The sequence below is a fragment of the Microcaecilia unicolor genome, chromosome 2 (assembly GCF_901765095.1).
Source record: "Microcaecilia unicolor chromosome 2, aMicUni1.1, whole genome shotgun sequence".
NCBI classification, from domain to species: Eukaryota; Metazoa; Chordata; class Amphibia; order Gymnophiona; family Siphonopidae; genus Microcaecilia; species Microcaecilia unicolor.
In genome coordinates, this window is record NC_044032.1 from 544,496,046 (window position 1) to 544,514,738 (window position 18,693).

General features: G+C 43.9%; 1 protein-coding gene across 1 annotated transcript in view; it reads right to left on the bottom strand.

Moving 5' to 3' along the window:
* Positions 1-18,693, bottom strand: part of ATP8A1 (ATPase phospholipid transporting 8A1) — a 649,985-nt gene that overhangs the window by 90,890 nt on the left and 540,402 nt on the right. Inside the window, 3 exon segments of the mRNA XM_030191344.1 lie at positions 13,901-13,979; positions 18,362-18,484; positions 18,579-18,653. Of these exon segments, the coding sequence (XP_030047204.1) occupies positions 13,901-13,979; positions 18,362-18,484; positions 18,579-18,653 (277 nt within the window).

Below are 18,693 nucleotides of genomic sequence, written 5' to 3' on the forward strand. Positions count from 1 at the left end.
AGCGGAGTGCAGGGAAGCACCTCCACAGTTCTCTCGGTACCTCAGTGGAGGGAATCAGGAGAGAGCTTTCCACAGAGCTTCACAGTGAAACGAACGGTCGGAGCCCAGAGCAGTTGGGAGCAGGGACAGGACTCTGATCACTACATCCACAACTCTTTCATTACATCAGCAAAAGGACTCAAGCTGAAAAAAAAACTTTCCACGCCCCTGTATGGTAGTAAGTAGTTCATTCCACGAAAGACTCAAATTGATAAAACTGTTCACTCTCCTGTATGGTAATAAGTAGTTCACTCTTGGATGGTAGTGGGTGACTAATATACCAAGCATACTAGCTCTGTTAAAGCTCTGTTAAAATTTTCTTATAAATGTTTGCTATGCAGCGTACAGCACCATACTATAGCAAGATCTGCAATCTTCTAATGTTCGTATATGCTGATCCTCCTTTCACAGCATCATATGGCATTTAGAACAGTAATGCAAATGTTTAATATACATATCACAATATCATTGTGAAATAGGATACTGCAGTTAGAACTGTAATCTACTTTTAACGCCTGTAATTTGCAGCTAGAACTACTGTAAATGCTTAATTCTGCATCTAAAACCATAAATTGCTTTAAAAGCCATAATTTGCAGCTCACAGTATGATACTGCATCTAGAAATGTAATTTGCCTTCTTACTGCATCTAGAACTGTAATATGCTCTTTAAACCTTAAAGCAATAATACTCTGATCTGATAACCAATCCCTCTAATACTCTAAACACACAAATTAATACACAAACTAATACTGATATGAACTTCAGTAAACTACTCCTAACTATCCACTGCCTCACCCTAATACAGCATGCACTCATAATCCCTAGCACAGACAATATTGATCCCACAATTCACAAACCACTCACACAACCCATATACACCATGATTAACCAAAAAAATACAAAAAAGGCCATAATAGACAACTGATAGAAATTACCACTAACCTGAACACAAATGAACACCACCAACTAATACAAATAGGTTACATTAATGCCAGATCGGCAGTTAATAAAACCACAACAATAACCGACCGGATTACTGATGACCATCTTGATTTCCTACTCCTTAGCGAAACGTGGATCCATGACCCCAAAGACCCAATAATCCTAGAGCTCTGTCCTCCAGGATACAAAATTACCCACTGGACAAGAGAAGGAAAAAGAGGAGGAGGCATAGCAATAATCTATAAATCTCAACTCACAGTCACAACAACAGCAGCACCAATGCTTCCCCAACTTGAAATAGCCTCAGTCAGAATTAACCATCCTAACCTACGTGACCACCTAAACCTATTTTATAGACCCCCGGGCAACTGGCAAGAATCACAAACACATTTGATGGATTTCATATCGAACACTTGCGTTTCCAGCCAGGACCTTCTCATAGCAGGAGACATCAATCTTCACCTCGAAGATACAAATTCAAACAATGTACGTGAGTGCAAGGACTTCCTCCAATCATGGGAGCTCCACTGGCCAAATATGCAACCCACCCATAATAAAGGATACACACTAGATATCATCACTCACAAATTCTCATCGGAATCTAGCATCACACTTATAGATACAAAATGGACAGCCACGCCATGGTCCGATCACTACAAATCAAACCTAACCCTCCGTTGGAGAACAAAAGAGGCACAACAAAAACAAGAGAAACAAACCTACACTACGAGAGGCAAAATTGACCCACTAATATTCTGGCAACAATTCTACACCGAAGAATGGACAACACCTACAGACTCACCCCAATTTCTCCAAGAATGGGACAACAGATGCAGAACAGTACTAGACAACATAGCCCCACTTCAAACCAGAACCTCACATAGAAAAAAACTTGATACCATGGTTTAATGAAGAATTAAAAGAACTGAAAACACAGGTCAGAAGATTAGAAAGAGCATGGAAGAAGAAAAAAGACGAATACACACTCAAAGACTGGAAACAGTTACAAAGAAAATACAAATACACCATCAGACAAACTAAAAGAACGCACTACAAAACCATAATAGGACCAAACTACAAGGATACACACAAACTCTTCTCACTCGTAAACAAACTCCTAAATACTACACCGGTTACCTCTAATAATACAGACACCCCCATCCGCAATTAATCTTGCGAATTACTTCAACAAAAAAATTATAAAGCTCCGACGCATAATACCTACCAATAGCATCGAATACACAAGCATCCTTGAATGTCTAGACCCAAAACCTGGGGAATGTCCAGCAGACCGAACATGGAGCAACTCTGACACAATTTCGTTAGATGAAATCTCACAATGGCTTGGAAAATACGCCAAGTCACAATGCAAACTAGACACTTGCCCTACTAGCCTCATAAGATCCGCACCCAAACAATTCAATATAGACCTCATGAATCATGAGGCTTCAAAATGGTCTCTTTCCCATGGACAAACGAAATATCCTACTCACTCCGCTGCCAAAAGATGCTAAGAAAAGTACAATGGACCTAACCAATTATCGCCCAGTAGCATCTATTCCGCTCATAACCAAACTCATGGAGGGAATAGCAACGAAACAACTCACTGAATACCTAAATAAACACTCAATCTTGCAAGAGTCTCAATCTGGATTTCGGACAAATCACAGCACCGAAACTGTACTAGTGTCCGCAATGAACTCATTCAAACAAGCAATAGCAACGGGCAACAACATACTCCTCCTATAATTCAACATGTCCAGCGCCTTCGATATGGTTAATCATGGAATATTATTACACATACTAGAATACTTCGGAGTAGGAGGTACAGTTCTCAAATGGCTAAAAGGATTCTTGACCACAAGATCATATCAAGTGACGACGAATGCGGACATATCAACCCCATGGATACCTGAATGTGGAGTTCCTCAGGGATCCCCCCTCTCACCAACTCTCTTCAATTTAATGATGATACCTTTGGCCAAACTTCTAGCCAATCAAAACCTCAACCCTTACATATACGCAGATGATGTCAAGATCTACATTCCGTTCAAACAAGATCTAAACGAAATCACCAACGAAATCAACCAAAGCCTCCAAATCATGCACTTCTCGGCGGATGCATTCCAGCTAAAACTCAACGCAGAAAAAACATGTCTTGCACTCACCTCTCAACACAACACAAACAAATACTCCACCATAACCACACCATACTGTTCTCTCCCCGTCTCACAAAACCTGAAAATTCTTGGAATTACCATTGATCAAAACCTCACACTCGATACCCACGTGAAGAATAAAATGAAAAAGATGTTCCATGTCATGTGGAAACTCAAAAGAGTAAAACCTTTCTTCCCGAGATACATCTTCCGTACCCTGGTACAGTCAATGGTAATAAGTCATCAGGATTACTGCAATGCATTGTTTGCTGGCTGTAAAGAACAGACCATCAAAAAACTCCAAACAGCCCAGAATACCGCAGCCAGACTCATATTTGGAAAAGCTAAATATGAAAGTGCAAAATCCCTAAGAGAGAAACTTCACTGGCTCCCACTCAAGGAACGCATTGCGTTCAAGATCTGCACGATTGTTCACAAGATCATTCACGCAGACGCCCCAATCTACATGCTAAACCTCGTGGACTTGCCTCCCAGAAACGCTATAAGATCAGCCCGCAAATTTCTTGATTTGCACTTCCCCAGCTGTAAAGGACTAAAATACAAGCTGACTCACGACTCCACCTTCTCCTACGTGAGCACGCAGTTGTGGAACGCATTACCTACAGCCTTGAAAAATATTGATGAATTAACTAACTTTCGCAAATCTCTGAAGACACATCTCTTCAACAAGGCCTACAAAGAGAACTCATAACCTCACATAACTACCTCTCCAAATCACCCAGTTACTATAGTCCACCTTCTATATTATCCTGCAATACACCTTCCTTCTCTCTTCCCTTACTAAAGCTTTGTACATTACCAATTATATCTGATACCTTGTAATGTCTATGTCATAACAAAACTCTGTAAGCCACATTGGGCCTGCAAATAGGTGGGATAATGTGGGATACAAATGCAATAAATAAATAAATTGCATTACAAGCTAACACAAAAAAAGGTAGACAGGCAAAAATACTTGAAAAAGCTAAGAGAAGCTAGAAAAATTGTTAGGAAAGTGAAGAGGCAAATGGAAGAAAAGATAACCGATATGGTAAAATTGGAGGACAAGACATTTTTCAGATATGTAAGTGACAAGAGGAAGTGCTATAATAACTTTGTGAGGATCAAAGCTGAGAGGGAAGAATATGTAGAAGCAGATAAGGATAAAGCTGAACTGCTTAACAATTATTTCTGATCTGTGTTTACAGATGAAAGGTCGGGAATAGGACCGCAGAAAACAAATGCTAATGGGGATGGATGTATGGTAGACTGGGACCGATTCGCAGAAGACTGTGTTCGTGAAGAGCTAGCTAAACTAAAAGTACACAAAGCAATGGGGCCTGATGGGGTACATCCAAGAGTACTCAAGGAACTCGGAGATGGGCTGGTGATTCCGCTGTCTGACCTCAATGCTTCTTTAGAGTCTGGAGTGGTCCCGGAGGACTGGAGAAGGGCAGATATGGTCTCTCTGCACAAGAGCAGAAGGAGAAGGTTGGGAATTACAGACCTATCAGTCTGACATCGGTGGCGAGTAAACTAATGGAAACGCTTCTAAAGTGTTTGTGAGGCTTCTCAAATTGAATGGACTGCAGGACCCGAGGTAGCATGGCTTCAATAAAGGGAGATTGTGTCAGGCAAATCTGATTGATTTCTTTGACTGGGTGACCAAACAGTTGGACGTGGGAGGGGCACTAGTTGTGGCGTACTCAGATTTTAGCAAAGCCTTTGACACAGTTCCACATTGGTGACTGATAAACTGAGTGCCCTCAGTATGGGTCCTAAAGTGACTGACTGGGTCAAAAATTGGTTAAGCAGGAGGAGACAGAGTGTAATGGTAAACAGAGCTTGCTCTGAGGAAAGGGATGTTATCAGTGTGAGCCGAAAGGATCAATCCTCAGGCTGGCTCTCTAACATCTTTGTGAGTGATACTGTGGAAGGTCTGTCTTTTTCTGGATGATACCAAACTCTGTAATAGGGCTGACACCACGGAAGGTGTGGATGGCATGAGGAAGGATATAGCGAAGTTCATAGAATGGTCTAATAATTGGCAACTAAGATTTCTAGGATAAGCAGCATAAAATGTTTTGTACTTTTTGGGGGATCTTGCCAAGTATTTGTGACCTAGATTGGCCACTGTTGGAAACAGGATGCTGGGCTTGATGGACTTTTGGTCTGTCCCAGTATGGCAATACTTATGTACTTATTTAAAGGTAAGAAATGCAGGGTCATGCACTTGGGTCACAAGAATCCAAGTGAAAGGTACAATATAGGGGATGAGGAACTTCTGAGTATGGAAGATGAACAGGGACTTGGGGGTGACTGTGTCTGATGACCTTAAAGTGGCCAAACAGGTAGATCAGGCGACAGCCAAAGCCAGAAGGATGCTTGAGTGCACAAGGAGAGGGATGACCAGCAGAAAAAAAAGAGGCAAAAGTGCCCTTGTATAAAACCCTGGTGAGGCCCCATTTAGAGTACTGTGTGCAATTTTGGAGACCACACCTACAGAAAGATATAAACAGGATGGAGGAAGTACAGAAGGCGATTACAAAATTGGTAACAATCTCCATCATAAAACATAAGGAAAGGCTTATGAACCTCAACATGTATATGCTGGAACAGTGGCTGGAGAGAGGGGATATGAGAGAGACGTTTAAATACCTCAGTGGCATTAATGTGCAGGAGGAGAGCCTTTTCAAAATGAAGGAAAACTCTGGAATGAGAGGGCATAGAATGAAGTTAAAAGGAAATAGGCTGTGGAGGAATCAAAGAAAATACTCTTTTGCAGAAAGGGTGGTGGATCCATGGAATGGCTTCCCAGTGGAGGTCAGAATTCAAAAAGCGTGGGACAAGCATGTGGGATCCCTTGGGAAAAGGAGAAGTTAGTAGTTACTCAGGATGGGCAGACTGGATGGGCCATTTGGCTTTATCTGCTGTCATGTTTCTATGCTTCTATGGGGACATGAATAAGCATTGCTTCCTGTGTGTCAGTCATTCTGCCTCCTTCACCTAGCCCTTAATGTGGTGCTACTGAGTCACAAAGCAGCATGTATGCACTCTGCTCTGCAAAACTCCTGTATACATATAGTTGTGAAGTCAAAAATAAAAGCTGTACAAGATGCTGGTTACTTTCCAAATAGTTGAGTGCCATATAATGGGGTTTTTGCAGTACTATATATCATTATGATCATACTGTCTATAATGTATTCCCCTATGGTATGGTTAATAAGGAATGTATTTGCTGGTAGGTTAATACCTTAGTGGGAAGAACACAGAATTAATGGAAGAAAACCACAATGACACTAACACAAGGAAATGATCAACCTTAAGCAATCAATATAAGTAATGATCCTGCACACAAACACTCCTCAGACTCTTTGTGATTTCCATGTGGCAATACCAGTAATTAGTGCAGAAAGCTGCTATTGACAAGTGGAAGTCCATGTTATGTAGAGATTTTAAGGGGGTATGGTCTGGACAGGGCTCAGGAAATATTCATATCTACACTAGTCCTTCCCATTTCACAAAGGGCATACACGTGTATGGGGAAAAAGTTCCATGTTGGCGTTTACAGCTGCACAATGGCTTGTATAGGTTTAAAAAAAAACAAGCTTCTTGTTCTGGCTAGGGCTTCATATGATGGATTATGGAAGTCATTCTCCTTAATCTCATGTAGTTTTTGACCACCTCCAAAATGAAATCATGTTAAAATTGTGGCCCCAGTACTTAATTGGCAGAACCTACATATGTAGGTTTGTAAAATGGACTGCATATGGCATTGGTAACATTGCCATCTGAAGCTGCAAAATCACCATTTCCACAAGTCTGTGCCATTCATTGACTCAACATATATTTTGTAAATTGTTTATTGCTGTTGCATGTGCCAGCAAATACACCTGGCTCTTCTTCATGTATTCTAGAAAGGGCTTTATGTCAAATAGATCCTCTTATAAAAATACCATCAAAATTGAGTGCATCCCAACCTGGATGCTCAATCCTATCACTACATTCTATGTAAGTGGTGCTTTAAGCAGAAAAGGATTTCACTACATGCTCTGGGTAATCTAGAATCATTCCTTTTAGCACTGAAACAGACTTCCATCAGTACATATCCAGAAGAGTATTTAACTTATGTAATGTGACCAAAAAGAGACCCTATCTCCAAGAAAGGTAAAATTATGTATAATCATACCTGATAATTTTCTTTCCATTAATCATAGCTGATCAATCCATAGACTGGTGGGTTGTGTCCATCTACCAGCAGGTGGAGATAGAGAGCAAACTTTTGCCTCCTTATATGTGGTCATGTGCTGCCGGAAACTCCTCAGTATGTCGATATCAAAGCTCCATCCGCAGGACTCAGCACTTAGAGAATTACACCCACGAAGGGACACTCTGCCCAGCTCACCACCGCCGAAACGGGGGAGGGGAATTAACCCAGCTCATCCCCACACAAGTGGGGGAGGGGAATCCGTCCAGCTCATCCCCGTGGAGCGGAGGAGGGACACCACACCCGCCGATGCGGGGGGATCTGGCTTATCCTGCAACCGCAACCGCGGGAGGAGCTGACTGACCCTAACACCGCCGAAGCGGGAGGGGTACAAAGCTGCCCTACAGCCGCACGAAGCGGGAGGGAGTGCCGGCAGAATTTTAAGTCTCAATCCAGCCCCGTAAAACGGAGGGGAGAGGAATGCAGCAGCTCACTGTAACACAAACTCGTCTTAACTCTTGAAGAATCCAAGTGAAAAAACTTGAACACGAAGTCTTTCTGAAGTAACTGAAGACTAAACTTGAACCTGAAATGCAACCAGAATAAAAACAGTACAGATATCTGGGAGGGGCTATGGATTGATCAGCTATGATTAATGGAAAGAAAATTATCAGGTATGATTATACATAATTTTACCTTCCATATCATCAAGCTGATCAATCCATAGACTGGTGGGATGTACCGAAGCAGTACTCACCCAGGGCGGGACATTGAAATCCCTGACCTCAACACTGAAGCTCCAAACCGGGCCTCCGCCCGTGCAGCCACAGTCAAACGGTAATGCTTGGAGAATGTATGAGTCGAAGCCCAAGTTGCCGCCTTGCATATCTCTTCCAAGGAGACGGATCCGGCCTCTGCCATCGAGGCCGCCTGAGCTCTCGTGGAGTGAGCCTTCAGCTGGATAGGCGGCACCTTCCCCGCGGCCACATAAGCCGCTGCAATGGCTTCCTTGACCCATCTTGCCACTGTAGGCTTAGCAGCCTGCAGACCCTTACGAGGACCTGCAAACAGGACAAACAGATGATCCGATTTCCGGAAATCATTGGTCACTTCCAAGTATCTGATGATGACTCGTCTCACATCCAGATATTTAAGAGCAGAGTACTCCTCTGGGTAGTCCTCCCTACGAAAGGAAGGGAGACAGAGCTGCTGATTCACATGGAAGCGAGAAACAATCTTGGGCAGGAAGGAAGGCACTGTGCGAATAGTCACTCCTGCCTCAGTGAACTGCAGAAAAGGCTCTCAACATGAGAGCGCCTGGAGCTCGGAAACTCTTCTGGCTGAAGTGATAGCCACCAAAAAGACTGCTTTCAACGTCAGGTCTTTCAGAGATGCCCTCGACAAGGGTTCAAAAGGCGGCTTCTGCAATGCTCTTAGTACCAGGTTGAGATTCCACGCAGGCACCACTGAGTGCAGAGGAGGGCGCAGGTGATTAACTCCCTTGAGAAAGCGCACCACATCTGGCTGCGAAGCCAGGGAAGCACCCTTCAGGCGGCCCCTTAAGCAAGCCAGAGCCGCTACCTGGACTTTAATGGAACTGAGCGACAGGCCTTTCTCCAGACCTTCTTGCAGGAACGCCAACACTGAAGAAATTGGAGCAGTGAAGGGAGAAAGTGAGCCTGCTTCACACCACGCTGCAAAGATACGCCAAACCCTGGCGTAAGCAGTAGAAGTAGAGCGCTTCCTCACTCTCAGCATAGTGGCGATGACCTTGTCTGAGAAGCCCTTCTTCCTCAGACGCTGCCGCTCAATAGCCAGGCCGTAAGACCAAAGGGGGAGGGATCCTCCATCACCACGGGACCCTGATGTAACAGGCCCTGCTCCACTGGCAGCCGCAGAGGATCGTCGACTGAGAGCCTGATCAAGTCCGCATACCAGGGACGCCTGGGCCCACCAGGATTACCCTGCCGGGATGCTTTGCCACCCGGTCTAGCACCCTGCCCAACATGGGCCAGGGCGGGAACACATAGAGAAGCTCTTGTGTCGGCCACTGTTGGAGAAGAGCATCTACTCCCAGGGATCGAGGGTCCCGTCCTCTGCTGAAAAAGCGCGGCACTTGGCAATTGGCCGATGACGCCATCAGATCTAGGCTCGGCTGGCCCCAGCGCTTCGTGATGTCCAAGAACGCCTGAGCAGATAGCTGCCACTCTCCGGGCTCCAAGGTATGGCGACTGAGAAAGTCCGCCTTGACATTCATGACTCCGGCAATGTGGGCCGCTGAAAGCTGCTCCAGGTTGGCTTCCGCCCACTGGCAAAGATTCATAGCCTCCTTGGCTAGAGGGGCGCTCTTGGTACCTCCCTGGCGGTTGACATAGGCCACAGCCGTGGCATTGTCCGACAGGACCCGAACAGGCTTCAACACCAGTACCGGGATGAACTCCAAAAGCGCCAACCGAATGGCTCTGAGTTCCAGGAGGTTGATAGACCACTTTGCCTCTGCAGGAGACCAGAGCCCCTGTGCTGTCCTTCCCAAGCAGTGGGCTCCCCAGCCCGACAACGAGGCGTCCGTCGTGACGACAATCCACTCTGGGGTCACCAGAGGCATTCCCGCAGACAACTTGTCTGTCTGCATCCACCAGCTCAGCGCCTTGCGCACTGCTGGGTCCAAGGGAAGGCGCACAGCATAATCCTCCGACATCGGAGTCCAGCGCTGCAGCAAAGAGTGTTGAAGTGGTCTCATATGAGCCCTGGCCCAGGGCACAACTTCCATCGTGGCCGTCATAGAGCCCAACAGCTGCACATAGTCCCAAGCCCGAAGGGGAGAGGCTACTAGGAACTGGTCCACCTGAGCCTGAAGTTTGACAATCCAATTGTCTGGCAGGAACACTCTGCCCACTTGGGTGTCGAATCGAACTCCCAGGTACTCCAGGGACTGAGTCGGGCGCAGCTGGCTCTTCTCCCAGTTGATGATCCATCCCAGGGAGCTCAAAAGAGCAACTACCCGGTCCACAGCTTTGCCGCACTCTGCATAAGAGGGGGCTCGGATCAACCAGTCGTCCAGATAAGGATGGACTTGTACCCCTTCCTTTCGTAGGAAGGCCGCGATGACCACAATTACTTTGGAAAAGGTCCGCGGAGCAGTAGCCAACCCGAAAGGGAGGGCTCTGAACTGGAAGTGTCGTCCCAGGACTGCAAAACGCAGAAAGCGTTGATGAGGAGGCCAGATGGGAATATGCAGGTACGCTTCCTTGATGTCCAAGGATGCCAGGAACTCTCCTGCCTTCACTGCCGCTATAACAGAGCGGAGAGTCTCCATGCGAAAGTGCCGCACTTTCAAGGCCCGATTGACCCCTTTGAGGTCGAGGATAGGCCGGACAGAACCTCCTTTCTTTGGTACCACAAAGTAAATGGAGTAACGTCCCTTGCCAAGCTGACTTTCTGGCACCGGAACGACCGCGCCCAGGCGGATCAGATTGTCCAAGGTCTGCTGCACTGCCACAGCTTTGACCGGAGACTTGCAGGGAGAGAGTACAAACCCGTCTTTTAAGGGTCGGCAGAACTCTAGTTTGTAGCCGTCTCTGATGACTTCCAGCACCCACGCGTCTGAAGTTATTGTGGTCCACTCGCCCAGAAACGAGGACAGCCGTCCTCCAATCTGCACTGGGGCGTGGACCAAGACCCCGTCATTGGGTACGAGACCCTGGGGGAGGACCGGAGGGAGCACCTCCGGGACGGCGGTCTCTGCGAAAGGAATGCTGCTTGGGGGAGAAATTCCTCTTGAAGGAAGAGGGGGCAGAGGAACCCGACTTGCCCGGGCGGTACCGACGGGCTTCCTGCAACCGTCCTCTGGAGGTACCGGGACGAGTACTAGCCCGAGCCCTGACCTCTGGTAATTTCTTGCCCTTAGACGTGCCGAGATCGGTCACGATTTTGTCCAGCTCGACCCCAAAGAGCAGCTTGCCTTTAAAAGGCAACCTAGCCAGGCGGGATTTAGAGGCGTGGTCAGCAGACCAATGTTTCAGCCAAAGCCACCGCCGCGCAGAGATTGTCTGAGCCATGCCTTTCGCTGAGGCCCTCAAGACATCATACAGCAAGTCTGCCAAATAGGCTAAGCCCGATTCCAGGGCCGGCCAATCAGCCCTCAAGGAATGATCCGAGGGGGAAGCCCGCTGCACCATAGTCAGGCACGCCCTGGCCACATAGGAGCCGCAAACTGAGGCCTGCAAACTTAAAGCAGTCGCCTCAAAGGACGACCTTAAGGCCGCCTCCAATCTTCTGTCTTGGGCGTCCTTTAGGGCCGTGCCACCTTCCACCGGCAGCGCCGTTTTCTTAGTCACCGCAGTGATTAAAGAATCCACGGTAGGCCACAGATAGGCCTCACGTTCACTCACAGCCAAAGGATAGAGGCGGGACATAGCCCTAGCCACTTTAAGGCTCGCTTCTGGGACATCCCATTGAGCCGAAATTAAGGTGTGCATGGCATCATGCACGTGGAAGGTTCTAGGCGGGCGCTTCGTCCCCAGCATAATGGCAGAGCCAACAGGGGCTGAGGGAGAGACGTCCTCCGGAGAGGAAATCTTCAAAGTGTCCATGGCCTGTAACAACAGGTTGGGCAAATCCTCTGGGCTAAAAAGCCGCGCTGCAGAGGGGTCATCCGCTCCATCCGAGCGGGGATCCGTCTCCTCCAAGGAATCCGCAAAGGACCGTTGGGAGACCTCAGACACGCTGCCCTCATCTACATCGGAGGAGACAAATTCCTCCAAGGCCTGGGAATCAACCCGAGGGCGTTTACCTCTGGGAACCTCAACCTCTTTACCAGACGAGGGAGCAGGGGCAGCGTTGTGCATGAGGAAGGCCTGATGCAGCAGCAAAACAAACTCGGGGGAGAAACCCCCCAGACTGTGCACTTCCGCAGCCTGGGCAACAGCCCTAGACGCACCCTCAACCGGCGCTCGCAATAGCGGGGGAGAGACATGCTGCGCATCCAAAATGGCGTCCGGCGCGAAACTCCGCGAAGGAGCCGCGCGGGAAGAACGGCTCTTAACTTTAGCCGCTTCTGTGCCGTCGCCCAAATTAAGGGCGTTCATGGCATTAATGTCTCCAACCTCAAGGGCGGCCCAAGAAGAAGCCGTCCGAGCCGCGTGGCCGGCCAAGATGGCGGAGGCGAGGAGCGGGGGATGGGCGTTTATGGCGGGAAAAACCGCCACGCCGGAGGAAGGACCGGGACATTCATCGGTCACGAAACTGTCACCCAACAAGGGCGAATCAGGCTTTAAGACCCCCGCATCCCCTCTAGAAGCGCTCAAGCGACCCGGGGAGCGACCCTTTGCGCCCTCGCCCTCCGACGCCATATGCCACGAGGAGAAGAATCGGGGAACCCCCTGCCCGCTATAAAAAGGTAAAAATTACCTGCTGTCCGCTCCGAGTTGTAACGACCTGGTGTCCCAGTGAGTAGCTGCAATAGACGCTTAAATAAACGTTGAAATAAACGCCTTTAAGGACGTTCAAAATTTTTTTTTTTTTTTTTTTAACGGAGCCAGCGGGAGGGGGGAGAAAAGGAGGGACCTGGCACCACCAGGTTTGCACTTGCTCAAAAGAGCCCTCAACCCCAGGCACTCAACAAAACCTAAAAATTAGGCTTGGAGGCCTAGCCAGAGCTGCTGCTGTGTGTGACCACCACCTGCTGAGATAGAGAACATACTGAGGAGTTTCCGGCAGCACATGACCACATATAGGGAGGCAAAAGTTTGCTCTCTATCTCCACCTGCTGGTAGATGGACACCACCCACCAGTCTATGGATTGATCAGTTTGATGATATGGAATGTTATTTTTAAGACTAAAACTCACTCACAATGCTGAGAATGCATCAAATGACTGCTGAAGTCATATGATATTGCATAAATCATAATGCTTTATTGCCAAAGCTAAAACAGTTACTTTAAATTTTTTAATGTGAACATGTGTCAATATAAGCAAAAATACATTAATCATGATAAACAAAACACAAGTCATCAAAAAAAAACATATGTGATTTATTGCTAATGTACTTCTAAAGTATTTACTAGTAAAGTAAACAGGAGGCTGGATGCCAACTTCCATTCCAGTATGTTAGGCCACACTTACTAATCTTATAATATTTGTTATAGCAATCAAATTCTCCTAAAACAACCAGCTCATCTAAGATGTCAATATGTTGGCTGGCAGTCTGAAGAGGGAGCATAATTACACATTTGTAAGAGAAAACTACAGTAAATAAAAGCCACAAAAAGACAGGTAATGCTGTTCAAAAACATAAACAAGTTTCATCAATTAAACCTGTAGATAGAGATAGGTCATCACCAACTGAAGCACTGAGTGGAATCAGAAAGCATTCATGTGAATACAATCATATGTAAATTGTCATTCCTTTTTATTATTCCTTGTATTCTGTGATAATGGCAATGTTCATTGAAAAAGCAGTCTTGGGTGGCTAGTTTTTTTGTTTTAATTTCATTTAAAAAAAGGCAACAAGGCAGAGCTTTTTCCCTATAGTTTGTGTCCTCATTACTTACCATGCTGGAAGGCTTTTAGTGGAAACCAAAACAGAATAACTGAGTGGAAGAGGCCATTTAAACAATGAACCCAGAAAACCTAAGGGAAAACAAAAATCCATGAGAACCATTTGTGATACACTAGCTCCATGAACTCTGACCTTTCTTTTTATCTATGTATAAGATTCACAAAACACGTTCCTGTCAGCCCACCACTGTGAACTAATATAACTGACAAGCACCACTTTCTGCTTCAGAACCCTTCATGGGTCATTTATTTATTTTTACTTTTCCAAAAAGATGCAAGCTCAGTCTTAAGCTCTTTCACCAATAACTTGCTAAAGAATATATAAACTTATTATCCTGATTTTAAAGGAAAATAATACCCCAAACCAGTTTTATTCTGATTTCCAAGGGGGAGAATCTATTTTTTTTTTTATTTCTGCAGTAAAAATGCACAACAATAATTTACCATTTACATGAACTTTCTTATATGAACTAAATTTCATTCAGTAGGAAACTGCTTCACAAATAAAAGGCCCTGTTTACTAAGCTCTGTTGTAGGCACGCTAGCTTTTTAGTACGTGCAAATGCTAGAGACACCCACAGGAATATACGGGTGTCTCTAGCGTTAGCGCATGCTAATTTTTAGTGTGTGCTAAAAAGTTAGCGTGCCTACAGCGCGTGGCTTAGTAAACAGGCCCATAGCATTATAAACTTTATATATGAAATGCAAAACAACTATTAAAGATAATTAAAATCACACTTTTATACTTTTTTTGCACAGAATATACCAATTTCTGAAACATTTTGTCACAGAATTTTAAAAATGCCTTGTACTGTAAACACTTTAATGCACAAAAAACAAGAATAGGAGACAACAACCCCTATGGAAATAGATCTGCAAGACAGCAAAATAATAAGGGAGGACCCTTAACCTTTCCAACCAAAATTGTTTTGGTTTGGGAAGGCTAAGGGTTCACCCCTACTATTTTGCAAACATTTTAACGTACCATGCTCCAGATGTACTGCTAAAGTCAAATTATAGTACCTTAATGAAAATGAAGTACAGAGTTAAATGCAGCCATTTAAAAAGCAGATGCTATGCATTTAAGTATTTAAAAAGGAGAATCCACAAGTGTTTTGAGTTACAGGTTGATGAAAAAACTGAACGTACCACAACTGTGCACAGAGCCAGATTTTGAACAATTCAGTAAAAATATGGGCCCCTTTTACCAAGCTGTGACAAAAGGGGTCTGTGCTGGCGTTGGCGCAGAGGCCCCCTTTTACCACAGCTGGTAAAAGGGTAGTCTTTCTTTTCTGCAGGAAATGGCCATGCAGCAAGTAAAGCACTTGCCACACAGCCATTTCGAAGGGGGAGGGGGGAGCCACTGCCCGATTACTGCCGGCTATACCTCAGCGCGCTGGGGGTGGGAAGTACCACCGGGCTGCTACGGTAGCCTGGTGGTACTTCCTGTTTAGCGAGCGGTAAGCCCGCGTTGGGCTTACTGTCGCTTTGTAACAGGGGCCTTAACTTTGTACAACTCAGCATTTCAAGACTGTCCTTTCTGATACTATCTATAATCAATTAATTATTGTGAATTACAAGAGCATGACTACAAAAACACTACTCTATTACTAGTGGCTATGAAGCATTGGCAGTAACAAAATAAGGGGTCCTTTTACAAAGGCGCGGGAGGGCCTACGTGCGTATAAGCTCATGCCAAATCGGCACTACCACCTGGCTAGTGTGTGTGAACTGGGCAGTAATTCCGAATTTGGCATGTGCTGAATCCCGCAGTTGGTGCGCACTGCATGCTTACCCCGCAGGTAGCGTGTGAGACCTTTCCGCTAGGTCAATGGGTGGTGGTAATGTCTCAGGCCAAAAATGGACCCACACTGGTTTCGATTTTAGTGTACGTTCATTTTCCATTCCCTTAAGACCATTTTTCCTAGATGCTGTAAAAAAATGGCCCAGCGCACGGCCAAATGATGTGCTCGCACTACCGCAGGTCACTTTTTACTGTGGTTTAGTAAAAGGAACCCTAAAGCACTTTAGAAGAGAAAACTTTGTCTAGCTGTGAGAAATAACATAAGCATGCCTTATAATACTCTTTAAATACAAATATCTCTAGTCAGGACTGGACTTATGTATAAGCAAGTCAAGCTACAGATCAAGGCCTCATTGAGAGGTGTTACTCAAATAATAATTAATAAAAATGTTTGTATGTAGTGTTTTATGAATACTCCTTCATAAGCATGGGAAAACTATTAAACCTAAAATTCACATCATAGTTAACCAAATGGGAGTAGGGGAAGCCTCTTAAATGTTACAGCTTAGGGACCACAATATGCATAAATCCAACTCTGCCTTTACTGTATACAGTCAGCTTGCATAATAGTTCTAAGCTGTTCAAACATCAGAAAATGATTGACATGTTCAGAAATGCTCTAACTTGGTCTGGATGTGCTTTGTTAACCTAGCTAACTATACTGGATTGTATGATCTGATTTATGCTCCAATGCATGGCACAGCTGAACTTGTGTTACTCATTAACCTTTGTCTCTCCATTTCACTATGTCATGAATGCAAGTTTTTATTTGACAGAAAGCACAGGTGGGTACAAGAAAAATTAGTTCTACATTTCCACTTTCCTGACTGATACTTATTGTCACAAGCTAATCCTTTAACCTTTGCCATAACCTCATAATCTTTTACCCATTTCTCATAACAAATTTATGCATCATCATTCATCATAACAATATAGCAGTTTAGTTATAGAGCTCTTGTTATTTTTTCACACCAGTATTTTCAAAACTGCACACATGGTCAACACTTCTCTATTAAATATGCAGAATACTGTTGTAGCTTATTTGCCAAACTTGTTTCTATAAAACATATGAAACACTGAATTTTTCAATTAATTGAGGTATTTACTATATATATATATATATATATATATATATATATAATTTTTTTTAAATTTATTTTATTTTATTGCAGTCATTTGGTTAAATCTCAGGAGACATTTCCAATGTGTGTTTTACCAAGCTTGAAATTTTGGTGGGCGTTTAGTTTTTTTTTCCTTCTTTCAAACTATTAGGGATTTCTTTCCACCAAAGACATACCCATCACTTGATAACACCCCTCTGCAGTGTGGAAATGGAGCCAATACAAACAAAAGGAACAAGTGTACAATTACACAATGTTTTGCTGTCCTGTACCAACACTTTATTGTATTAGCTTTACTTTTTATTAATATAGCATGAGCATGCCAGCAAAAATACTTATACATTTTTTCAGATTACTATGTGATACAATAAACTACAAAACAGTAAATCTTTCTGGTATGCTATCAGGAAACATTTCAGCACTGCTAACAAGAGGCAATATCTTAGAATGTTTTTACTGCAAAGAATTCTATAAGAACTCATGTTTCTGTTCTAGTGCTATGGCATCAAGCTGAATTAGGTTAAAATTCATGTTTCATATGCTTAACATGCCCCATGTGGAAGACAAAGTTACAAAAAAAATCACCATGACCATTAATTTTTTATAGTATACTTGATTGATATTTTTCATTCATGCAGTAATCATTTTAAAATCAATTTGAGTGTTACCATTTTTTGTCAAATTTTGTAACTTAAATATTTCAAAGATTAAGCCTATCTTGTTACATAAATCAACACGCTGGTACAGAGATCAAAATTAATGAGTAATGGTGGAAAGACCCACCCCATACAAACTCCATGACAGTTCTTATTGTCCTTTGCTCCACTTCTCTGCAGGGGTCAGTAATCCATTTCCACACAACATTGCAAATACACAAGACTTGAGGTCCAAGAGGACAAATCACTTGTGACTACAGGAGACAGCTTTATTACAGCAGGCAAAAACCAAATACCACTTCTAGAACACTAGTTAACATGCTACAGCTGGTCAAATATCATATGCCTTCTTTGTTATACATTAGATTGTGGTAGTTGACACCAGGTTTTAAAAGGTTCCCCAATATAACGTAAAGCAGAGATAAAATAGATCCATTTGTATTGTAACCGCTGTCACACACAAATTACGCATGATCTATTGAAGTAAGAGTTCATCACAGTTAATTATTTTTACATACTTTAATTTAGTGATTGTTTTTTAAAGTATAGCATATTTCAGTCTAAAATTATTTAAGAGCAGCTGGAACTAATTTTCTTATAACCTTTCATATGTATTCCCTTTACTGTCTCCTACCAAAGGTCTTTTGACTGTGTTGGAGGGTCCAATCAGAAATCAGCTTTTGGTACCTACTGTGGGATAATAAAATACTTTAGAGAGAACAAACAAAATGGCTTTTACACATTTCTTTACTGTTTTTTTTTTAATTTTAAAGAATGGGTTAGCATACAGCTCAACTTAAAAGATAAATGTTACATTACCAATTAAAAACATTTACTGTCAACAGAAATTAGCAAATAACTATCATATCAAACCTTTGTATTGAAGTCTAGTGCCTTCTGAGATGTCTTATATAGTTCAGGATACTTAAGCATGTTTTCTTTCCGACAGGATCTTTCAAATATTCCAAGAGTCAGTGGAGGCATAGCTGTAAACATCTGAAATGCATAAAACATTTTAGATATTATCCTACTTAACTTTCAAAGCAAGTAATTAAAATAAATGGTAGATAACCAAGAACAAAGTACCTACCACATTGTAAAGACCTATGCACCACCTCTCAAAGAGAATTTGGCCAGAAAAACCATTAACAAAAGCGAACCAGATCTGAAAAACAAATAAAAGTGTCCACTTGAGGGAGGGAGGA